The following is a 26,310-nucleotide window of genomic DNA, read 5'->3' on the forward strand; positions in this document are numbered from 1 at the left end:
ATTTTCGCCGGCTGCCACTGATACCACTATCGCAGCACAAAACTTTCAACATTCCACGTAGCTACGCCAGCTTGCAAAACTGCTGCAACTGTAGGCCGGAAATGCAAAACGAAACATACCCGTTTTAATGAATTAAATCTGCACACATCTCGAGAGGTGACAGATTTTGTTTTCTTGAGATAAGTTTTATTGGTCACAGTATCTTTGCGCTGGTACTGCCTAGAGCACTTGTGAGGATTACGCGGCAATTTGTGTGGACCTACGACAGAAGAAAGGCCTAGTGCTGAATTTAACGTTTGTAGGGCTTACCAATTATCCCCTTCGGACACCAAAAAACTTATTTACAAGGTATATTCACCATGTGCTGTTGGTTATAGCATTATATTTCTCATAAAGAGCGTGTTTATTGCTTGTTGTGCCATTTAATTTCATAAAATGTAATTTTGTAAGGGAATGTCGGTTTTTTCAGAGCGCGTGAACCAAATTGTTTCCTGGAAAGCATGAGCAACGACTTCATAGTAGGAACGTATCTCACAGTGAAAGTGTGAACTAGAAGACGTCTTTTCATTTTATTTCAATGAATGAATGAATGAAAAATTTTAGCCAACACTTGTAGAAAATGCGTATGCACAAACTAAAGAACTGGAAATTCGACCTCTGCGCTCATACTAAATTCTCGCCCTATTCCCCCCCTCCGACCAGGAAAACAACCACCCTGATAGCGGTTTAAAATGAACAGGCGCGACGGTCGTAGGGCTGCAATCGCTAGACGCGACCAATCTCTTGTGAGCGTCGACAGCGATCGGGGAGGGTGTGCGAAGGAATAAGGCGATCGTTGATGAGTGATCTGCGAAGGACACCGTGGGGGCCAGCTGACGCTATCCAGAAACTTCTCGCACAATCCAGGGGTGGGGACTGCTGATCAGAGGAGAACTTCAAAATGAGACAGTGCGGTGGGGCTGATTATACCGATGTTTGCGCTCTTGCTGGGCGCCTGCGGTGTTGGCGTGGGCAAGCTGGGCACAATAAGCCATCCGATAAGCAAACTAGTCGGTCAGAGTAGCGAACGGAGAGGTTAGAGCAGAGAAAAGGTGCTATCGAAGGCTGAGTTGGGAACATGGCCATAAATAAGAAAGAAAGGTCAGGCAGAGGTGCAGTGAACCGTGGAATTGTGTCCAGACCAGCCTAATTTTCACTGGATTCACTGAATATAAAATTGACTATGGCTCTCAATGTGCTGCACGAACTAGAATATAAAATGGTGCTGACAATGTGCCAGGTACCACCCCATCCCCGCGCGCCTCGTGGAGCAAGACTTGGGCTGCGGGCCTGCTTCGAGCGAATGCCTGGAAGCCGCGGATGCCTCTTTGCTGGAGAACCTAGCATCGCGCCGCCTCCAGGGGCCACCGGATACGCTCACAGTGACCGAAGCCAGGCCTGGAAACCAGCATGTGCTCTTGCTGGGATATGTCGCCGGACAAGGAACGGCACTCCTTGGCGACCTCCTTCACGACATCGCCAATGGCACCGGTACTGAACCTCCAGCGGTAAGCTCTGCGCACATGGTAATCGGTTAGCGCTAGTCGCAGACCAGATTTCCTCGCAGACGCAGATTTTCTCGCAGTGCTTCCTAAATGGCTTTGCACAAAGTTACCCACCGCAGAAAGACAGCCGTACTTTCCAGTACACCTTGGTACTCCGATCACGTATGGAGATGCAGTTTATTAAAATCACCTACCACTGCGGATCACGAAAATAAACGATTGTATTTATCCTGCAAATATTTCCCATTTAGCTCATCCTCACTCTAGTATTGACGGTGGCGTGTTGCCTAACGCGAATTTCAATGTTGGTACGAATAACCCTGAGCAGCAGGTCCTTTCTGAGCTCTTGCTGGTGTTATGTGCGTTTCACGTGGATAGGTGTAAAGGGTGCTTAGTGCATTCACGCGAAAACGTCATCAGCAGAGACTTCAACATAGGGTGTGAACTGAAACTGGTAAGCAGTGCTTCCACAAGCTTCCTTATTGTAGGTACTCCGACGTGGTGCTAGGTTGTAGTAGAATCATGTTAGCGGAATAGGGTGTTCGTATAAACTGCAGTCAGTTGCAGTGCGAGAAATAAGATTGTTGCTAAACGTGTTTTGTCTGAAGAACCTTTACTGGAAACAACAAGGTCGCCAGACTTGCAGCAAGTGGTCTTAAAAAGGGAGGGGGGAAGGGCGGTTCCTCAGAGAGAGCTTTTTCAGCCATTCTCTATAGCGGCCAGGCCACTCTTGCGTGATGATGAATTCATAGCTTCTCTGCGCATTATTAGGAAGTGTATTACCCCATTATAACGTCGCCGAAAAACCTGAAAGCAAGAAGTATGTATGTATGCATATAGGACTGAAGTTCAGGTTAGGAGCGCTACAGCAGCTCTTCGTCGTTTCCTTGGCAGCAGGAGGCTAAATTTTTGGAAGCGTGCCGAGATGTGCGTAGCCTTGTCAAGCACCACTTCGCGTTTGCGGTTATTCCTCTTTTGGCAATGGAGTCGACTACTTTGTCTTCGCGGAAAGACAGACGTCGTTAATGTTGCTGTGTGAAGTTCCACAACACTTTACGCAATACGAAAAGCTGCCAACCGCCCGTGAAGTTTTGCCGCGTTCCAGGCGAGCGGTGTAAAAAAAAAAGCCTAAAGCGCAGATCACTGGAGTCCGTAGAGCGGAGCGTCCGCTTTGCAATATTATCGGCTTAATTCGTACCACGTTGCAAAATTAATAGTCCCAGCCACACCTGTCAGACTACAGCGAAGGATGGCTACAGCCGACTCACTCACTGAAGGAATGGATGCCATCTGATGTTTTTCACGCGTGCGAAGGCAATGCATGTTTTTGGCAAGTAGCTTCAAAAGAATATGATAGTGCATAATGTATTTGAGACTAAAAGGATGTAGACTTGAGCTAGTTTAGTTTAAATTAACAGTATAAAAATACGAAATGCATGCCCAAAAGAGAGACGCTTTCAGCGTTGTGTGTCTGTAGCTTATCTTTTTTTGCTTCGTCTCTTTTGCAATGCTTTCCATTTCGAAGCGAATTTAAGAAGCATCCCGACAGCTTTGGTTTCGACTGTTAGTGCGTAGTGACGATATCACCGATAGCAACTGCTGGCTTTGCTAGTTAAATGAGCTGCGATGCGCGAATTGGTTGCCAGTTCAGTTCAGTTAATTACCCCAAAAGCCCTCTTTTTTCAAGGGTATTACATGAGGGGTGCAATTTTAATGAAATGAGCAAACAGCTGATATATTACAGCCCACGTACGGGAGGCCGCTTTTAACGCACCTTAACAATGTTAAGTAAACCACAGTGCATTATTAATAATGTTCAGCTAAGTTTTTGCTGCTCGTTTTCACTGTCAGATAACTCACTAGTTGTCTGCTTAATGCGTTAGCATTGATAAAGTAAGCGGCCTGTGCAAGCGGAAATGGCCACCGCCAGTAGAGTGGACACCTCGGATACAACGAATTTTACTATACTACATCGGATATAACGAACCTTAATATGCCACCTCGAATATAAAGATATTTAGTGTGTGAACTTCGGATATAACAAACCTAAAAGTACCACCTCGGATATTATGAACATTAATGTGTTGAACTCGGATGGTACGAACTGATGCCTGCCATTTCGGACATGATGAACTTTATGTGGCAAGCTGAGATGTAACAAACCTAAATATGCCACAACTAAAAACAATTACGGCTGATTTAGCTTACTGCACCAAATGTGAAGTAGTCCGCTGGCACATCGCGTTCGATTTCGCTCTCGGTTCGTGGCTATGGTTTGAAGGTCAAGCTTTAGGCAATGGTCGGCGAAATCGGGGATAGGGGAACTTAGTGGTAGCGCGCTATAAAATTTTGTGACTACTACGATAGCACTGTGTTCTTGATTCATTCACACGGATGGAAGTTGATTAAGACGACGACATTCAAGGCACAGCGCTAGGCAGTGGCAGCTAAACACGAGGAGTGATCGGTTGCGCCGATAGCATAGTGCTTTCGTGCAGTGGTCAGCAAAGTTGAACTTTCGGTGCCGCCGGGGGTTACAAACCTAGGTACGGTGCAGTCGAAGCCGTATTTACTTATTTCATTACGGCAGGTCTCATAGGCATCCGACAAAGAAACAACAGGTCTTTTCGAGATTGAAAGAGATTGGAACATGCTAACGCATTCAACCGATCTACCGAGTTTCGCCTGAGAGTTTTTATGTTCACCTTTTAGAAACTAAGAAATTGTGTACTGACCTTCACATGCACGTTGTTAGTGATGAGAACTATCATCTTCAACACGCATTTCACTTGAACAGGACATACATAGAGCTATCAACTGATCAGTTTACTCGCAAGGTGGTCAGTTTATACAGCAATCACTGCATGAGAAAAAACGAAATCTTGATGGAGAGAACATACAAGAAGGCCACCAAGTGAAATGAATGCAAGACTCGCAATCTATTTGATAGGACACAATTTCTTTCTTTATTAAAAAACTGACGGGTCACTGACATAGTGGCAATGTGCATTGCAGTATGGTATGCCTCTATTATCTCTATCTATTGTTTTAGTCGAGCCTTCCTGATTCAAGCATTGTCAGTGTTCAGTTAGAGAATGACTGCCTAATTGACATGGAAGGCCCAAAGGAGCCTTTAGAAAAAATCGCTTTAGATGCCTTGGATGCGGTTCGTTTTGACCTGCATCCTCTGACTCTGACTGTCGAGAAAGCAAGCAGTGGTTCGATTATGTTTTATTAACCTTAGGACTTCATCAGAACAATCCATACTTGCTGTAAATACGAGCATAGAGCAACTAAATCACTTATATTGTACCAGACTCCTGACTCTAACAGGACTCTAACAGGTTAAGACAGGAATAGCAAAACTTAGGCATGGCCAATGCTTGCTTAAATCCTGTGCGCTTCCTGTAGGAGCAAGACATAAAGAGCAAATAGAGACGATGACAAAATCCGGTTGCCCTAATCCTATCTTGATCTTATTAGCAAAAAAGGAAGAAAAAAATGGCTGCTAAAAATTTCGGCGCTGAGAACTTTACATCAAGCGCATGTGACCAATGCAAAAAAAACAACGGCTGTATTGAATCTGCACTACTTTTTACACAACCAAAAGAAAATTGGAAAGCAACAGCAAGTTAATGTGTTGTATTCTGATCCTAACTAACTAATTAAGATAGGCTCGTAAACTCACCCCGTGCTTCGAAGGCTCCTCGAAATGCATAACGACTTAATCTTCAAAACCACTTTCATCAATGCGACAATCAAGTCAACTATTCTTTCACCCTAATGTGTGGAGGCTATTATGTCGGGAAGATGGGCGGGTGTATTAATGTGCATGTATAAGACTACAAAAAGAAAGTAGACAATATAGCAGTATCTTAGAACCTGGCTGTCACTGTCACGTATGCTGCAAAGGAAAATGCCGACCAGTTTACAGAGGCTGTGAGAGTATGGCCAAGGGTAAGACCCAGCTAACGAAAATTGCTTAATTAGCAGAACCGGTCACGCATTAGAAGAAGCCTTGAATGTCGAGTCGGCTCGACATTGTACACTGTTTTTGTACAACTGCTGCGATCACTGTAGCAATCCGGTCGTGAAACATTCTTCCATGGGAAGACTGCTCTTCGTTTGGCCTCGTTGTGACATACTGATGATGATGGTGTTTTATGGAGCAAGGGCATCTGTGGACAAAAAGCACCATGGCACAAAGCATTTTTCTTCTGTTCAAGGTGGGGCCAAATACCCATTTCGCAAGCGATTCAGCCTAAATAGGCCGAGCACCAGACCAGTGAAAAGCTTGTGGCCATTGTATCACCGGTGGGTACCCGGCGACACTGGGGATCGAACCCCGCACCTCTCGCATGCGAGGCGGATGCTCAGACCACTAGGCCCCTGCTGCGGTGGTTGTAACATACTGATGCTATCCATTACATTCTAGTCAGCCAAATTGTAGCCTCTCTATGCTGTGATGCTCTTTGTCACTTATTCGTCCAAAGGAGAGGAAGACAGGTAGCAGGGTGGCGCCCAGTCTGGAAGCTTTGCGTCCAGTCTGGAAGCTTTGCGTCGTTGTCCGCTTTCGGATTGTAAATTTATATTCCATAGAATACGCCGACAACACAGTGAAAGAGATATTTTAAAAGAAAACTTTGGGCAGTAAAGTTCGAGGGCATTGAGTGCTACGTCCTGGTTTTCTATCGCATAATCACACGGTGTTCTTTTACAGGAGCTGTGGCTTCAAGCGCTGCAGGACCAACTGAACTTCGATGACCTAAAGGCGGTGTTTGAAAAGGCACGGAAAAAAACACCTCCGGACAGGGGCATTTGGGTCCGTTTCCTTGAAAACCTGTTGGTGCGCTGTCCCGCCGAGCTTCTCAGTGACCTCGTCCGCGACATTTCCTTCCTGTCGTACGGCTTCGTCTACGTGACTGATGTGAGTGCTCAGTAGAAACATAAGAGTGAGCGCCATATAAAAAGAAACTAGATGGAAGGCCAGCATTTGGTTCCGTCGCTTTGCCCACGAGGCCCGAAAACTCCTTCATCAATCTCGTTGACAATGTTGTTGTCGATTTTCCGAACAGCGCTAGAGCACGGACCGAGCAAAGAAGCATGCAAACCGGGCGCTGTGTGCTTCAGCGCCTTGTCACAGAACTTCTCTCTCCTGTTTTCCTAAGCTGTTTAAATAGAGTCGAGCCTAGGTTGTCCAATCCCCCGCATTCATCTCTGACAATCTCGCATTCTCGACACGACGGGGAGCTTCTCCGCGGACATCATGATTTATAACCCTGTTGGGAATAAATACAGACACAATTCGCTGCAAGAAAAAAAAAACATGTGACTTTCCACGGACTTCTTTAAACTTTTGACTCCAGGCCTTTATTCTTGAAGGAAGAAGATATGCATTGATCAACGAACGATCAGTTTAACATCAACACATGTAGTTGAATCTCTTCGTGTGCGCCAAATTAAAGCGACTCCCATACACAAAATTGTCAATGGAAGGACAGCGATATAATAATAATGTGAGTGTGAAATGCACTAAAAAGCAGATCAAGGAGGTGCGAGTCCAATCACTCAAAATAAGTCAGCGCTCAACACCTTGCTACGTCCAGCCAAGCACGACCTGAAACCAGACTGGATATTTAGGACATACCTTCTACAGTAACAGGATGTACAGTGCTTAACGCTTCCGGGCGTACCACAATCAGTTCACGTACGGTAGTGTTTAAGAGAAAGTATAGGAATTCCGGCTTGCAACTATACTGCTCACAGCAACAGATATATTCTTTCTAATGGAGAACTGCCAATAGGACATTTATTTCAATGTGCAGCTGCGATTGGTCACAAATTCAGCTAACAATTTTTTTTACGAAGTTGACCCACTTTGTAGTTTACTCTTCGAGATTGGGGTGACCGGCTGCACACATGGGAGGTAGCTTACACAGGCTACTTGCTTTGCGGTATTCGCCAGGCCTCTCTGTACACCTTCATGGAAGGTCACTCATGAAAAGCCTTGAATCGCGTTCTGCCGGGCAGAGATTTGACAGTATGCCACGCTCGTTCTACCTCTAATCTGGTCTTCTCTGCTTTATTAATCTGCCTTGTTTGCGTTTAACCTTGAGTCTATGCCTAGGTGATTTGCTGTGTCACTTGGTATTTACATTGTTCCCACTTGGCACTTATTGGAGAAAACATGTAAGATTTATGCGATGTCCTTAATACTTACTAAAAAATAGTGAATACGCTGAAACTGGAGCGTAGTGCCTAAGAATAAGATAATGACGCGTAATTCACTTTCCGCAGTAACGTTTACTTCTACAGTTTGCGGATGATTTAGTGCACGGGCCCTCTTTCTTTCCCTATTTATCATTCAGCCTGATGCTATGGTGGCTGACACGTCGGCAAATTCATTCCCGGACCTAGACCTCATCTTCGGTGTACCACTAACGACACCGAACCACATGTACCCCGAACGGCTAAAGCAAGCAAGCCTTCTCTTCATGAAGGCGTGGGCAACCTTTATGAAGACAGGGTACGTAATTGTTTTTTTTCTTGCAGTGTGGTTGTTGCTGTCAGTCTCTGTCTGCACTGAAGAACGTTCGGGCTTAAACCTGAACCAAATGTTCAGAAAATTTGAGCGCAGAGCACCGCACATAGCATTGCAACAGCTGCGTACTTTTCGGCATTCAGTGACTGCAGCAAGGGGACAGGTAAAGGTTTCCATGCAATATTTCAAACGGAATAGGGCCGTGATAGCTACGCGGAATAGAACCAGTATTTTTGATCATGGTTTGACTGCAGGAGAAATTTTTAAGTGCAGAGTGAATTTTATAGACGGCGCCCTGCAAATTCGCGGTCCGTTCGTAGACTATCTTGAAGTTTGAAGTGTATTCATTAGTTTGTTGTACAAGTAACAAACGGGCATTAAAACAGGAGCTAAAGCTGTATCCTGACAGAGGCTCCTGCCCTTGAAGCAGTAACGGCAAGTTGTCTTTCTTTAAAAAACTTCCGCATCCATAATTCCAACAAATCGCCGTGTACCTGTGTTAACCGCTCGAAAGATCTCATTAGATGTTTTGTAATGATATGACTTGTAGGTTGAGGTGATAAATTCCGTGGATTGTGATCCACCCTGTCATCAGTAGTAACTTCCCCTGATCAATAAAGGGCTTTGACTTCATTAGGTGCGCGCCGCCATTTCGATAAGGAGCTGAAGTGATGTTGCCGACACGATTTCATTGAAGGGCGGGTAAGAGCGTTTCTCAGCATCGACTGTGATAAACAGGGCACATCTAAACAGACTGAATCATGGCGAATCAGAACATAGGCCTTTAAGATGCCCACGGCAGACTGCGGTTAGAGACTCCAAGGCACATCTCTTTCGTTACACGGCTGAATTCTCTATGGAAACAGCAAAACAATCGATCATAATATTTACTGCAACAACTTAGAACAGGTGAACGCGGACAAATGATTTAACGCACGAGATGTACATCCTTTGTCCGTAAAGTTTCGAGACTGATTTAATTTCAACTCTGGAAATGATTCCCCAAAACAAATGTTGATGCGTATGTGTAGCGCCATCTCTTCGGGCTAGACTGAACTCTTTATGCTAATTGCTATGGCATCCGCTAGATGGCACTACACGTAGAAAAATATGTTGTCACTAGTCGTCTGCGCATTCTGCCGTGAGTGAATGTGGAGAGATGGACGTCCACCTCGAACAGCGTCTAAACATAAAATTCTGTGTGGAGCTCGGCAAGACTGCCACACAGACGTATGAGCTCCTTCGTGCGGCCGAGCGAAAGCTTCACGCTCGGCGAATGGACGGCCCGAAAAACCGCGCTTGTGTACCTTATCATTATCGAAAAAAGCGAAACGAGCGGCTGAATTTCATATCTTCACAATTCCCTACTAATCAGCCGGGAGCTCTTGCCAGATTCTTAAATTTCGATTGACGGTGGACCGCCAGCCCTTTTCGTGACGAGGCCTAGCCAGTACGCAGGATTAGTATGTGCTATTTCGGCGATTGCGGAGATTGAATTCGCAAGTTTTAGCGCCTGAAAATAGCTGTCGAGCGTATTTTGGCTACAGTGCCCTCAAAGCGACGACTGCCTACATCGCAGGGCGCGAGTACAATAAGGGGGAAGTGTCCATATGTGACCCGGTCTTCACAGCATGTGCTGAAGGCAGCCAGCAGCAGCCGTCGGCGTCGACCATGGACAACAAATCTGGTTGCTTTCATTAATTCCAGTAATGTCCGAAGGTATTTTAGCTAAACCGATTTAAAATCAAATATTGATCGCATAAGAGGAAGCAGATACAAATAAGCGGGAAGCGCCGGTCCTACGCGAAGCGTTTCCCAAGCAGGTGATATAGCATCAGCGGCGCTTATTGCATTGTTATCACAGCGTGTAAATGAGTAAAACTACAACTTGTGAGCAATACTACGTAAAATTTAAGATAAGGAGCGCCCACTTTGCGTTCTATGCCAAGCGAACGAGCAGTACTGTTTGCGCACAGCTACGTATGTAAACTACCGCAGAACGGGGCTGCAGTTGTCGTGATCGTCGCATTCCTAGGCCACAATGCGCACGCACAGGAAACGCTAAATGATGTACTAATATTTTCAAGCACTCATTTAGACGGCGGCGACTATTCATCGGTGCGGGAAGTGAAAGCATTCGAGTCGCGTAGGGTTTTGCAAGCGGCTTGGTTCCCGCAAAAGGGTTCTACGAGCCGAAGCTTGGAATGTATGTTCGACTTACAAATGCACACATGCAGCGGGGAAGTCGTCTCATTCGGCACTTTTCTCTGCTCCTTTCATGTCTCATGGTGACTCTAGTGCCACCTTTTGATAATTTGAGTTTAATTATCGAGAGATGAATAGTGGACAAGAAATTGGAAGCTAGCCACAAAACATCGGGCTTTCACGGCGCACATCAGAGAAGGCGTGCATGGCTCGTTCCGCTTTTCATATACGGGAGCACTTGACTGCTCAAAAGAGACCACAGTCATAACATATAGAAATAACATGTTTTTGAGCGTAAATATTAAAGCAGGGGTCAATCGATTTCTGTTTCCTCGACAATCACAAAGCGGGCGCCACGAGCAAGTCCGCTTTCCTAAGGATCACTCAGCTCGCGTCCTAAGCTGAACGCTTTCGAAAAGAAGACACTGGAAATGCATTTTATTTTGATAAGCTAAAGAAAGAAAACTTTTCGAATGACTGCCGTCTGCGGTGTGCATGCAAGCACCTCCACAGCGCGCAGCAGACGACGCGGGGCGGATATGCACTTGTGACGTGAGCGATCAGAGATTGCCAGACCAGCAAGCAGTTCGCAGGAGAAACGTAAAAAAATTCGTTTTAAAAATACTTGCCGCACAGAATGATCTGAAACTTGGGGGAATTTTAATTTAAAGTGTTGATAATTAAATGCGATAAGGAGGATATGCGTGAAAATAAGCTGGCATGGCCCCTTTAAACCTTGCAATTAATTGATCTCTCCTACATCGACCCGCCATTTATCTTCTCGGCGCAAAGAAATCACATTTTTTTATCGTTTATCGGAGTTTAAAGTCCCAAGGCGACTCAGGCTATGAGGGAAGCCGTAGTGAAGGCCTCCGGAAGTTTCGACCACCTGGGGTTCTTTAGCGTGAACGGACATCGCACAGTACAAGGGCCTCTAGAATTTCGTCTCCATTGAAATTCTACACTATTTTTCTTTCTGAAATTGTGCATCTGCCAACGCCATCGCCCTCCCTACAATAAGGGAATGTGCGTAATACCGAACGATGGCGATTACAGCGGTATTCTTCCTTTTTGACATCCGTTTCGCTTTTCAAAACTTGAGTATCTCTGTGATGCGTTAGCGTCATTCACTGCCGCGTTTTTAGGCTGGTAGTAGAACTATGTGAACAGACATTGGGCAGATTCAGGATGCTCCTTGGATACACCTGAGTTCCATGCAGGAGACTGCCGACTGTGAATGGAGAGCCTTGGCCCGTCCTTATTGAAGACACGCCTAGGACGGCCCTCGAAGTCGTCATCAGGGACGGATTCAAACTCTCCGCTCCGACCCGATTCGTCGATACAACGTGCGACCTCATCAATGACATCCTTAAAAAATCTGTCAGGGACGAAGACAGCGAACCCAGTGAACCTCTCGAGGAGGGACATCTCTGACATAGGTGTGTGACAGTGTCTGTTTTGTCATGGAAGGCGCTTGGTTTTGTGGTGTTTATTGTTTGATATCCATTCAGACGCTTTTATCAGCAATCTGCTGCTTTTCTTCCCTTTCTCACTGACGAGCCCACCCCCCCCCCCCTCCTTCCCTACTCCAAGATTTGTATGATTTATGAGTATTCGTAATAATACAGTTGCAATACAGAGAGAAGTGCAGCTAAGTATTCCAGCTACTCCCGTTTTTCGGAAGTTGTCACTTTTTCCATACCTTTTAGTGATGAAAAAGTAGGGAGAAACAGTAGAATGGACTTATTTCTCCTGTGCGAATTTGAGGCTCAAGATAACATTAATAGTAATTTTATCTCATCGAGCATTCCTATAGAAACCACCATTTGATTCTCATATGCGTGATGTAATGTGCATGCTGGTTACATGTTTTTTTTCGGCATTAGAATGTTGCGCTCCGACGACAGCTTCCTCTAGCTAGAGACTTTTAGCCAGTGCTCGATTATTCTTACGTATGCTTGATGTTATGGCTTTACATACACGATTATGCTTTCAGATATATATGGCACTATTTGGATCTCTATGTGGAATATATAAACTGTCTTTTTCCTAAAATGCTGACACAGGAGAGGTGTGCACTAGGGATCATGGCTGTGTAAAGAGAAGGTGTTTGCAGTTACATATAAATACAAAAGTTATTCGCAAAGCGTGTGCAGTGCCAGTTTCTGTTCAACAATAATGCGGCCGGCAGCCATCGTTTTTTTTTCCTGAAAACGCTCCAGAGTGCCGGTGTGGTGAGGATGAACATCTTAAGGGGTCATGCTTAAAAATCTTTTATTTCTCTATCCCTTCTTACGCCTATCAGTATACTTGTATCCCGCAAGCGGCGAGAAAATGTGAACAAATTAACACCCGGACAAAAGCATTCTTTTACAACCACGCTATTCTGCCGAAATCAAAAATTTCTGCAGTTGCGCATTGCAAGTAGAATCCTGTTTTTAGAGATGCTAACTTGAACTTGAACAAAAAATACTAACTTGGAGCACGGAGAAAATCCCTAAGAATCGCGTCGTTTCCTATAGGTTAATATTAAACTTGTTTTTAAATGTCAAGCTTTCAAGCTCCCGTAGGAGCGTATAATCACGAAGAGAGAATTGTGTTAAAAATTATTACACTATAAACTGGCACTTGTTCAAGTAAACTCATGTTCAAAAATATTATTATTCCTTTTATCTAGCGGCTTCACGAGAAGCGGGGCTCATCAAAATTTTCTATCTCTTCTATGAAGTTATTTCTGTTCGTTGTTTCCTCTTGTTTTTATCTGATAACAACGCTGCCTATACGAATGCTACACATTACTATGCGAAATGTAAAAAAAACAGAAAGGAGGTTATTTCACAATTAACCTTTGAAGTTTCTACGCAGTCGCTATAACCGGGCTTCCTACTGCAAGGGACCGTTCTTTCATCAATTTTGTTTGACAAGTCTGATGGTAAGTAACGGACGTCATAATGTTCAAGGCAGCAGTTTGAAAGGAACAAACTCGCAAGTCCCATAAATGCGTATTCATCGTATTCGAAGTTTACATTGGAGAATGGAATAAAGTTGCCGGAAAATACTGCCCTGTTCCTGTTGTGAAGCGCGGCACTTGCGATTCCGCGGGAACGAGTAATTTCTTTTCCTGATACGACTCGCGAATGTTAAGTTGCTTTTCTTTTTAAGCAGGACGTACATGTATCCAAGCGCAGTTATCATTTCGAACAATGAACAGCTCCTCTAGATTGTATGTACTGTGCTCGAGCGGTTGATTGCGGAGCAAAGAAAGCAACATATATGGACGATTTAATGTAAAATAGAGGGCCTGTGCGGCCTCTGTAATGAAACGGCGTCCACGGACAATAGCGAAGGCCTCGGAAACTGTTCCAGAAGCACTCGTCAAGACTGGGCTGCCGGTGTTGTTATGGGCTTGAAGCGTCACGCACTCACCACGTTTTGCTCTTTATCCGTGCCCCCAGTTCTCTTTATCATCTTTATCGCCTGTTCACTTTTTGAACGCACTTTCCGCGCACTGCTGCGTGATGTAACCTGAAGCCACGCAGGTGGCAATGGGTTAAAATCCATATATGCAGATTAAGTCTTTCTCTACATTCACAGATCTCTGAGAGTCCTCATACCACTCATGGCGCAGTGTCACTGCAGTTAAGCGGTGCGCCACTGCACTCTGATGGCAGGTGCTGTACCCGATGGAACTTGTGAGATCCAGGTTTTATCGAGAAATCTGGCGTGACCAGTACTAAATTTAACCGCCACCTGCAAGGTTGCATTTAAACGCCATTCTTTATCAACAGTACCGCCTCGAAGATACAGCCGTTCTCGAATTTTGAAACAATACTAGGTAAATTAAGAAAAATTAGGTAAATAACCAGAGCTGAGGCGAGGGTAGGTCGCCTCCCACGCCAATTTAAGGAGGTTGGCTCCGAAGAGGCGGCCACGGCTTCCCAGGCCGTGGAGCGACCAGAACATAGAGACGACCACCCGTCCAGTGAGGCCTCATCGCTTAGTGGGGCTGAGTGAACGATCGTGGACGGTGACGAGCCAGTGGCCGATATGGCTGACGTGGACAACGAGGGCGTCAAGTTGGTGAGTAATCGCTAGCAACGAACGGTCGGGACTCTGGTAGTGGTTGAGCCCACAGAAAAAGGGGTGGATTTAAGAGTGAGGAATCCCATCTTGAATTTCGCGGCCATTCAATCACTGCTGGGATCAGCTTCGATTCGTAGTCGGTTCACCATGCACGGGGCTCTTCAGCTGCATGTCTCAACGGAAGAGCAGGTTGACGGGCTCCTGCAGTGCTCTCAGATTCGTGACATCAAAGTTAACGTTCGGTTGCCCCATTCCTACATGAAGAACACCTGTGTTATTAAGGGCGTCCCAAAGGGGTACTCAGACAGCGACCTACTTGATTACCTGAAACCACAAGGTGTTCTGCACGTGAAACGACTCGTGCGTCGTGTGGAGTCTCAAGAAAAGGAATGAGCTGGGAAACCTACCACTCTATCGTGCTGACATTCGCTCCAAACTCGGAGCGCCCCGAAAATTTTTTTCTGGCATTCACAAAACACACAGTTGCCGATTTCACTGGGGCTCCTCCATGATGTTTTAGATACCAACGGTTTGGGCATGTGGCAAAAGTTTGCATGACGGATGGACGCTGTGAGCGGTGCGGTGGCGACCACGACTTTATTTTTTTATTTATTTATGAAATACTGCAGACACTAAGTCCAAGCAGGGTGGGCGTACAAGTGAGCGAAATAAGAAAGAAATAACACTGGAAAATAGACAGAAATAGCACTAATTAGTTATACCTCATGGGGCAATGGTTGGTTTATTTGATTCCAATCTATTATAGTTCGTCGGAAAAATGAAAACTTGTAGGTGTCTGTTTTGGCGCATATAGGGGTTAGAAAACTAGGGTGGTAATGTCGAGTTTGTCTGGCAGATAACGGCTTTAAGTATAATGAGGGGTCCAGACCAAATTTGTTCACTAATAAAAGTGCAAGAAACTCTAACCTGAACTTTTTTCTTCGGAGTTCAAGTCGTTCAATTTGGTTAATTTCCATCAAAGTGGTGGGGGAGTCAGTCTTTGCATACTTATTAAAGATGAATCTAACAGCCTTTCTCTGTATTCGTTCCAAATTGGCTATGTTAGATTTAGTAAACGGGTCCCACACTACGCATGCGTATTCGAGTTTTGGTCTGATTATAGAAGAATAACAAAGTAGCTTGATGTTAGGAGGCGCGTTCTTCCGTTTATGTCTTAAGCAGCACAATTTGCGAAATGCGGAAGAGCAAATGTTATTGATATGCAAGTTCCACGTTAATTTGCTAGTTATAGCTATGCCTAAGTACTTGTAGTTAGATACTTGTCCAAGAGGGGACGAAATTAATTTATATGTGTAACTATGTGGTATGTTTTTTCTTGTTATCGGAAGATACACACTTTTGTCAGCATTGAGAACCATGCCCCATTGGTCGCACCATTTCAAAACATTGTTCACAGCATTGTTCAAAACATTCTGGTCATCCCTATTAGTAATTTCTTTGAATAATATACAACCGTCTGCAAACAATCTAATATGCACTGATGGGCTAATTACTTGAACAATGTCATTAATATATAAAAGAAAAAGCAGAGGGCCCAAGACACTTCCCTGTGGTACACCGGATGAAACTGGAAGAGAGCCCCAACATTGTCCACCAACTTCAACAAACTGCCTGCGGCCCTTTAAATATGCGGTTATCCAAGTTATAAAAATCTCAGGAATGCCAATATGTTTCATTTTTAGAATTAATTTATCATGAGGAACTTTGTCGAACGCCTTGCTGAAATCTAAAAAAATTACATCAATTTGGTCCTTACTATCTATACAGGATGCGAATGAGTTAATTACCGTAATCAGTTGTGTTACTTTCGAGAAACCCTTCCTGAACCCGTGTTGGAATTCGTTTATGACCAAATTTTTTTCTAGAAATTCATTCACACAGTGTGCAACTATATGCTCTAGTAGCTTACAGCACGGTGAAGTCAATGATATGGGACGATAGTTTTGCAACAAAAGACGATTTCCTTTTTTGTAAACGGGGACAATTCGGGCTGTACTCCAGTCATCAGGTAATTTGCTTGTCAGCAAAGAAGCACGAAATATGATCACGAGAAATTTCGCCAGGATTTCAGCATAACGACGAAGGAATACATTTGGAATATTATCAAGACCACATGACGTCTTCGTTTTTAAGTTTATTAACATAGAAAAGACACCTGAATAAGATATGAAATTCCCTTCAGAAAGATGATACACCCGGCTATTCGCGGTACAAACGCTCGGAGCGGAAAATACGCTTTGAAAGTACTCATTAAAATGCTGGGCAATAGCTATCTGATCACATACCATAGCGTTGTTCACCGAAACTTGTGACACGGTTTTCTTTTTCTTACTGATGTAATTCCAAAATTTACTTGGCTCATTTTTATGAAATTTTTAAGTGATGTGTTAAAAAAATAATCTTTAGAATCACGTATGGCGCATGCTAGATTGTCGAGCAAATGTTTTATCTGTTTAGGGTCTGTGTGCTTCTTCTTGTGCCGTTTTACCTTTCGCCGGAGTTGAATTATGCTACGTGTCATCCATGGGGTTTCCTTACGTTCTTTTCTATATTTGCTTGGCACAAAAGTTTCGATGCAATAAAAACAAATTTTTTTGAACCGGTCCCTGAGTGCGCAGACATCAGTATCATCGAAATCTAGAAAGCAGGTTTCTAGATGCTCAGTTACAGATACGTCGTTAGCACGTGAATAATCTTTAAAATAAGGTAGTGATGATTGTTTTTAGTGTGTTGTACCAAAGGTAAGGAAGCACTAACTAGGCAGGGATCAGAAAGCCCCTGCTCCACAGTGACAGTAAACCTGACAAGGTTGCGAGGCAGGAACAACAGATGTAATAATGATTTCTTGGAACCAACTTGAAGGGTTGGTTCGTGAACTACTTGCATCAAGTTGTGAGTTAGCATTATATTAAACATTTTATTTGCATGCATACTGTTAGCATCAAAACACTCAAGGCGTTCTCAATCCACACCAGGCAAGTTGAAATCTCCCATGAACAAAATTTTGCTATTTTCGTGCTGTGACATATGATTTTGTAGTTTATTATTTAAGCAGTCAGGTTCAGAATCGGGAGGTCTATACAGAGCATATAAACGAAGTTATGACCCCAACAAGACAATTTTACGCATAGGCATTCAATGTCTGGTACCTCGTCCTGCAAGACGGCCGCAATTTGTTTCTTAATGAGGATAGCTATGCCACCACCTCTAGATTCTCTATCTTTTCGAAGGATCGTGTAGGCGGGAGGAAATACATCATCATCATTCACTTCGCTGTGAAGCCACGTCTTCGTATTCACTGTAATGTGTGGATCATGCTGTGATAAGGTTATTTCAAGATTGGCTGTTTTATTACCTAAACTACGTGCATTAAAATTTACTACGCGCAGCTGCTTGCATTGTTCCGAGTGACGTCATGCCTCGTCCTCGAGAGGTGTTCTAGGTTTTGAGGAGGCTATCTTTACGCGCTTATTTTGTGATTCATCCCAGACGAACATATCTTTATCCACATTTAGCTTATCGTGAAAAAGGGCGACCTTTTTTTTTTTGATCCCTGTCATCTTTCGAGCTATCCCAGAGTAGTTTGCGCTTCTTCAGTGTAGACTGCTAGTAGTCATTCTGAATCGACATACCTGAGCCTTTTAGTTTTCTTACGTTCTCCATTATTGTCTTCTTTTCTACAATATTCTGCAGGTAAATAACAATAGGCCTTTTCTCGCTGTTGCGTCCCAGCCTATGTATACGCCCTATAGACTGGCAACTAACTTGCAGTTTATCTTCAAATACTTCCTTGATTACTCTATCTTTCAGCGTAGTTTCAGTCTCTTCAGGGTCTTCGGCGATTCCGTGTATAATTAGGTTCGAACGTCTGCTTCGATCTTCGAGATCGGTTATTTTTTGGCTTGAAATCCCATCACATTTTCTATTGATTTCAATGTTGTGTGGATTTGCTGAGGCGGATCGGTGAGGGTTGACGGTTCATTAAGCTTTTTTTCCATCAGTAATAGTACACGCTGCAGGTCAGTCACTATATTTAAAGTTTTAACGAGCTCTGTTTTTATTTCAGTGATTTCGGCTTGAAGCGACTCTTGACCATCCAATAATTGTTCCAGAATTTCCTTCTGAGACGGGCCAGGATTCATTTCGACGTCGCCGCAGAGGAGCAATTTACAAGAAACAAAACAATCGTATGCCAAAGAAAGACAACAATGGGGGCACGGCAGGACAACAATACCGCGGCAGTCACTACGAAATGTACTGGTATGACTACCAACCTGCAGTACGAAGAACGGTGTTCCCGTTAGCAACATGGTCGATCCGAGTCCGCCGTGCCCACTGAAGCTGTATTCCTGCGTGGATTCTTTTATAGCTGTTGGCTCCGATGACGTCACAGTGCGAATGCATGAACGTTGACGCTGGAAGAACACGCATGTCCAGAAAAGTGTCATCAAGTGACGACATCAAGATGTGTGCGTATTCAATGAGGGTCCGATTTCCATCGCAGCAGCAAGCGCCATGGGGCCACACGAGTCCAGTTGTTCGCAATGCAGCGGAACCCAGGATAACCTGCAGTACGAAGAACGGTGTTCCCGTTAGCAACATGGTCGATCCAAGTCCGCCGTGCCTGCAAGGTCGATTTTGCTTGTGCCATTTGCGGTCATGATCATCCAGCGAGTTTCGGGGGCTGCCCCTTCCGTGTGAGCGCTCTGCACCATCCTTCATTATCTGTCCCAAAATCCAACCGACTGAGAAGCCTGTTCCAGGATTTGATGAATTTCCAGTGTTGAGTTCTAAGTTTGTTGCGCTACCCAATAATTTCCCCAAGAGGCCTTAGTCCAGCAAGACGCCAAGGTTCATTGCGTGCGAGTCGGTTGTTCGACCTCGAGCAAAAAGTGTCCATGTTCCTGAGCGACTGGGTCAAAGAAAGACAAGACGGCAAGGGGGACTCTCATATGCACAAGTGACTAGAAAACCAGCTACTGCGGACAAGAGCATGTCCCCGTCAACATCTTTTGTGGATGTGGTAAGTGAGTGCGTTGAGCAAAATAAGGAGCTCAAAAATCAAGGTGTGTCCGACCTCCTTCATGTCTTGTTTGGGACCCTGCGTTCACATGCTCCAGCGATGCAACCTGGTAAGAACTTCCTACAGCTATTGAGCCCATGATTACCACCTTCGCAGCGAACTTCCTTTCGATTTAATATGGATGATGATTAAACTCATGGGTCTAATATCCACAGAAAAGTGCCGTTTATATTGCAGTGGAACTGCGCTGAGATTTTAAGTCGGTTAGCAGAACTCAAACTATTCTTGAAAGAGACTTGTGTTCCAGTATTGGACCTGTCAGAAGCTGGCCTGCCAAGCGGGAGATGTTTGACTGGATATGTTGCCCAAAAAACTGCAGCATAAAGGCATTCCCTGCAGGAAGCTCTACGCTTTGCATAAGAAGGAAAATTCCACATGTTTCTCTAAGCGTTACCGATCTTTGTACGGATGACATTGAGGTAGCGGCTGTGAGAATACAGCTTGGCTTTCGAACCCTTTCTATTGCATCCGTGTACTTGTCCCCGCGGAAGAAGGCAGCATTGGATTTGTTTCTACAGCAGCTCTGCGACAACTGCCCATCTCCTCGAATCATCTGCGGTGATTTCAACGCCCATCATGCCGTCTTGGGTGACAGGAACACGGATTCCTATAGACTCAAACTCGTAGACATCATTGACAAATTGGACCTGTGTGTTGCCAATGACTGAAACCCCACTTTCTTCCGGCCTCCAGCCTCAGCGACACTAATAGACCTGACTTTGCATTCACCTGACGTCTGTGTGAGGTGGTCAACAGCGCATGACCGCATGGGAAATGATCATTATTCGATTTTTGGGTTTGCTGCCGACTTTCTTATGCGTGGTCCTAAAATCCGCAATGCGGTCAACTGGGACAGGTACAGAGAGCACCTAGAACGTGTTTCTAGTGATGTTGTTGACAAAATGATTTCTAGTAAGATGGCAGCAACTACTGCAGTCAAGTTACCCTATCATTTTCCGGCCCCGGATTTAAAACTCAGGAACCTTTGCGCAGCGAGAAGGGCGCAGCAACAGCTCATGCGGAAGAAGGAAAACAGTGACTTGAAGACGACCTTCAATAGGCTGAATTCTGCCGTTCCCATTCGGCGGCACACGAACAAGCTCTACATGCCGCAATGGGCCTCATTCTGCGCTAGTTTTACTGTGTTCTCACCGATGACGAGAATATGGCGAGTTATTGGCAGCCTTGCTGGAGAATCTCGCCCTTCGAAGCCTTTTGAAGCTTTTGCAATACGCAAGGAAAAACATGTTGCGTGCTTGGCAGAGGAATTTGCAGACGCACTCGAACGTGCTAATTCTGGAATAGATATATATACATCACCTCCAGGTCTATCATGGACGTCCCGTTCACGCTTTGTGAGCTTCAGACTGCGCTCAGTGGCCTGCGGCGCAGGTGTGCACCAGGCCCCGACGGCATCACCAATCAAATGCTCAATAATCTGCCCTTGCAACTCAGGAGAGAATTCCTCAACTTCATCAATCAAGTTTGGGAGACTGGCGATGTTCCTCCGTCATGGAAGGGGGCACATGTAGTTCCAGTACTGAAGCCTGGCAAAGACACGACAGACCTTGCCTCGTATCGCCCTGTGTCATTGACATCCTGTGTAGCTAAGTTGATGGAGAAGCTGGTAAAGGAACGCTTATCGTGGTGGCTTGAGGACAGCAAGGCACTGCCAACATGTATGACAGGATTCCGCCGAGGTCTTAGTGCCCAGCATAGTGTCTTAGACTTGGTGAGTAATATTGAACACCTGAGAGCTTTCGGCCTTTCCACCTTAGCCATTTTAATTTACACGTTTATCAGTGATCGTGCGGTTCGTGTATGGTCAGGAAGTACCTTAAGCACCGGAAGGGTTCTATCTCGAGGTGTGCCTCAAGGAAGTGTTCTTTCTGCCACGCTCTTTAACGTCGTAATGGCTGGCCTTCCCGATTCGTTGCAAAAAAAAAATTGCAGGTAAGTGGGTATGCCAATATATGCTGACGACATTTCTATTGGATTACTGGTTACCAACACAGGCGATTAGCCCTGATGGGTCGACAGGCTCTACTTTCGGTACAAGCTTACTTTCAAGGTGTGGTATTGTCTCTATCAGTGGAAAAATCCGGCCTTGTTGTGTTTCCAGACTTATGAAGACGACAAGCGCGGTTGAAGATAGACCTTGGTCGCTCTTGCATCAGCCAATTCAAGCACACGCGTTTCCTGAGCGTCATTATTGACTCCCGTCCACAGTGGCGAAAAGCTGTTTACGCGATTGTCTCATCTCTATCTTCGCGTCTCAATCTGATCCGTAGAATTGCAAGTGAGCAATGGGGAATCCATTCTTATTTAATGACCAAACTTCATGAAGCGCTGGTGGTCAGTTGGATAATGTATCAATTACTTTTAATTTCCCCCTCGGCATGACAGCTTGAACGTCTCGAATTTTTTCATAAAAAGGACCCAAGAAGAGCCATTGGAGTTCCTCAGTCGCTGCGAACAAGGCAGTACTTGAGTTTCTATCGAAATATCTTAGCCTTGTCGCTTCTCAGTGACTACTAATCGATCTTGGCCGCCTAGGAGGGACGGTAGCTGTGCAATCCCTTCTCCAGTGGCTCTGCAAGAGATAGGAATTTTTAAAGTTAAGAAAAATGACTGACAAGCTAATCAGGCACGAGCTCCACATAAAATCTTTTCAAATTTATCTTAAATCAGAAACTGTACCGAAGGCACTTCTCGTATCCCTATCGCCATCCATGAGTAACCTTTCAGAATCCCATCGAGAAGCAGGAGCAAAGAACTACTTAAGGCTTCTTTAAACCTCCTGAAAATAACAATTGAGCACTTTAGACAGATGTTAGCATCAATAATACTCGAGGAGAGGTGGGCGCGTCACAGCATGATACTCTCAGCATCCGAGACAGATGAGCTTGAGGTCTTTCAGTTGAGCAAAATTAAGCAAATTTGGACGAAGAAACTTAAAAAATTCTCTCGTGATGGCATTGTTGTTGAGGCAGGTATGGAGCGCACAATGGTATTGCAACTGGCAACGCACATATCCCCACCCGACAATAACAACGAAACGATAAACGAACATACAACCACATTAGAGCCACACCTTCCGGAAAATATAATCAACCTATCAAGCTCACAACTCACTCCCGACGAAAAGTCCCTTTTATCACGCGGCCTAAAATATTGCCCGAATAATGGGCGGTATAATGAATACCAATTACTCAAGGATCTGGATGACTTTTCCCGAACACTTTGACTACGGGAATACTTTTTCGACAAACCAAGCCAAAATAGTTCTTGGTGCCCGAAATCTCAGGAACAGTGGACACCCAAAATTGGCAGAGATAAATATCTAGACCTATATATTAAAGCGGTACAGAAGGACATATTGCAGGCCTTCGGGACACGAAAATCTGGCCCACCCAACCTCACAAAAAAACAACGTAACGATTTGGACTCACTCGGGAAACGAACCGACATCGTCATTAAGCCCGCCGACAAGGGTGAAGGTATAGTTATTTTGGACAAAGATGATTATAACCAGGAGGCCAACCGCCAACTCAACGACTCAAAATTCTATAAGAAACTGTCATCAGAGCCCACCTCTGAACCCCAGAGGATCATAGCAAAAACTCTGAATAAACTAACCGATGAAGGTGAATTACCATGGCGAATAAGTAAGGCGCTGACGCCAAAAAATGCCTCCACGGGGCGCTTTTATATGCTTCCGAAAATACACAAAAAGAACCATCCGGGGCGACCTATTGTCTCTGGTGTCGGCACACTTACAGAACCGATCTCCGAATACATCGATTCCCTCATCAAACATATACGTCCGAAACACCCATCTTACATACGAGATACTAGCCACTTCGTGAGAGAATTATCCGATGTCACCTTCCCTCATGGCGCTTTCCTAGTTACCATGGACGTGGTGTCACTTTACACTAATATCCCCCATGACGACGGAATACTGGCCATGGTCGGAGCCTATAAAGAACACAGAATCCTAGACTCTGCCAGTCCAAGTGCCATCGAAATGCTTGCAAATTTGGTCCTTAAACTTAACACTTTCGAATTCAATAACTCATATTATCTTCAAACGAGTGGTACGGCTATGGGCACAAAAATGGCACCAAATTACGCCAACATATTTTTGAACAAAATTGAATCAGACTTCCTTACCTCATATCCAACCAAACCGGCTTTTTACAAACGTTTTCTTGATGACATATTCATAAGTTGGAAAGAGACAGAGGAAAAACTAATTCAGTTTATCACCTCATTCAGCAACATACATCCAAATATCTCTTTCACACACACGTACTCAACTAATAGCATTAACTTCCTTGATGTGCTTGTTCGTGTTGACAGGGGTGCATTAATCACTAGCGTTTTTAAAAAACCCACAGACAGACAACAGTATCTTCATTTCAATAGTTGCCACCCACGCCATTGCGAAACTTCAATTCCGTACTCACAGGCAATCCGATTCAAACGCATTTGCTCTCGAGCAGAAGATTTAAAAAAAAATGCTAAACACATGGGCGAAATTCTAAAGAAACAGCGCTACCCGCCTTCAATCATCGACGATGCCATTAAAAGGGCGGAAGTTGCTAACCGTAATCACATCCCTGCGGAATCCCCGCCAACACCGCATCGCTCTAATCTAGTACTGACATTCACAGATAACCTACCGAATATTAACAAAATCCTTCAAAAACACTTCAATATCATAGAACAAAGTGAGCGGCTCTCAAAAGTTTTTCCATTGGTCCCCCGGGTAATATACAGAAGGCCAAAAAATTTACAAAATCACCTTGTGCACTTAACGGTTAATAAACCGAGGCCGGTGGGTTGCACACCTTGCGGAAAGAGCAGATGCCAAGTTTGCAAACACATGCAAACCACAGCACTGACTAAAAGTACCCATTCAGATTTCAAACATGTTATCCGAGAGGACTTAAACTGCGATTCCAGTAATGTTGTTTACATGCTCGAGTGTGGCGAATGTCAGATGCAGTAGATTGGCCAAACAGACAATTCCTTCCGATTAAGATTTAATAACCACCGCTCACATACTCAATCTCTCCCTGGCCTCCCACTATCTAGACACCTCCGCGAAAAAGGCCATGAGTTTGACAAATTTAAAGTAACGATATTGCAGAGTAGCTTTAAAAACACCCGGGAGCGCGAACAACGCGAATCATACTTTATTTTCAAATTTAACACAGTGCAAAAGGGCATCAACGAAAGCCATGGCACCCTATCGTCTCTTTCGATGGCAGAAACCAAAGAAAATTTCAACCCTAATCACTGACCGAGTCGTCTGAGGTCATACCCCTGTTGCATGTCAGTTTCGGCTTGTTTCCATCTGCCGTTCAACTCATTCTTTGGTCCCGCGAGGGCCATATGTCCCCTTCGCTTTCTCCTTTTTTGTCATTATATATTTTTATAAATTTTTTATTTTTTGAAATTTCTCTGTGCTATATCTCTTGTTTTTTTTGCATTCCTGTCAACAAGCCTTTCCATCTGGTCCTCCTATGGGAAGCTCATCTGGTTTTAGCGGCTCGCGTGTCACCATGTGGAGCCACTTTGGGCGCTCTCAACCTGTTCCGCCTCGTCCGGGCCAGCTTTCGGAGCCGCTCGGGGCCGCACATACGCGGACAGAGGCATACCGAAACCCACAATTGGCGGACGCATCCCTTCTTTTGTTAAGCCCCACCACGTTTCTTTGCTTTCCCCTTTTTCTCTGCTTTTGCTTCTCTCTCTCTTTTTCTTTTTTTTCTTTTTTCTTGTCGCAGTAGCCGCGTGCGCACCCAGCTCGGCCTCCCTCTTTCGCTTCCTGTGTGCGTGCGCGTGCGTGTGTGTGCGTGTGCAGTGAGTTCACGGGTACGCGACGCGCCACCTTTGCTTCCCTGATATGCCATCGGTGTCAGTTGTGTTCCGTTCTCCCGGCCGCCCCTTCCCCCCTTTTTTCTTTTCTTTACTTTTCTCTATTCCTTTTCTTTTTAAGCCTTCTGTGTGTCAAGTCCCATGCTATAAGAACACGCCCCCATGCACTGTATGGTTACTCTTGAAAAAGATCGGTCCTCTGATCGAAACGTCGAGTCAAATATAAATGTTTCCTTAAATGAAGCGACTACTTCGATGTATATATATATACACATATATATATATATATATATATATATATATATATATATATATATATATATATATATATATATATATATATATATATATATATATATATATATATATATATATATATATATATATATATATATATATATATATAGTCACCGAAAGCAAGGTGCATAGGAGAATGTTTCTATTTTTTTTTAATTTGTAGTGACAATCAATTGGTTTAAAGAAAATTACTTATAAAGCAGCAGAAAAAACAGCCATGCCCTCATTTTCGTTTAACTTGTCTGCTAATAGCTTAACTAGGGTCTCGGTTTTGGCAGTATTGATGCCATAGGTAGCATAAGATGGCTCTCGCACAGTTTCCGCCCTCGCTGTTAGACGACGTTCAACGTCACACTCGCGGTATTACAGGACGTGCTACGTCCGCCGCTATGGTCGAGGGTGGCGCTGGTGAACACACTCAAGGTTCGCTTACACCCAACAAACAAATACCCTCGAGAGCAGCAGATTGGACAGCCATCGCCGTAGCTCAGTTGGCAGAGCATCGGACGCGATATTCGGAGGTCGTCGGTTCGGATCCCACCGGCGGCATGGTTGTTTTTTCTGCTGCTCTGTAAGTTGTTTTTTTTAAGCGGTAGATAAATATAAGTATGTATATGCCACTGCTAAGCACAACACATAAAAAATTAAAC

General features: G+C 44.5%; 1 protein-coding gene across 1 annotated transcript in view; it reads left to right on the top strand.

Moving 5' to 3' along the window:
- The window catches only part of LOC144119926 (uncharacterized), a 102,744-nt gene that overhangs the window by 21,183 nt on the left and 55,251 nt on the right, over nucleotides 1-26,310 (top strand). The window contains exons 8-11 of the mRNA XM_077652428.1: nucleotides 1,280-1,547; nucleotides 6,265-6,471; nucleotides 7,913-8,070; nucleotides 11,511-11,695. Of these exons, the coding sequence (XP_077508554.1) occupies nucleotides 1,280-1,547; nucleotides 6,265-6,471; nucleotides 7,913-8,070; nucleotides 11,511-11,695 (818 nt within the window). The remainder of the gene's footprint in view (nucleotides 1-1,279; nucleotides 1,548-6,264; nucleotides 6,472-7,912; nucleotides 8,071-11,510; nucleotides 11,696-26,310) is intronic.

This window comes from Amblyomma americanum, chromosome 2, assembly GCF_052857255.1.
Source record: "Amblyomma americanum isolate KBUSLIRL-KWMA chromosome 2, ASM5285725v1, whole genome shotgun sequence".
Classification (NCBI taxonomy): Eukaryota; Metazoa; Arthropoda; class Arachnida; order Ixodida; family Ixodidae; genus Amblyomma; species Amblyomma americanum.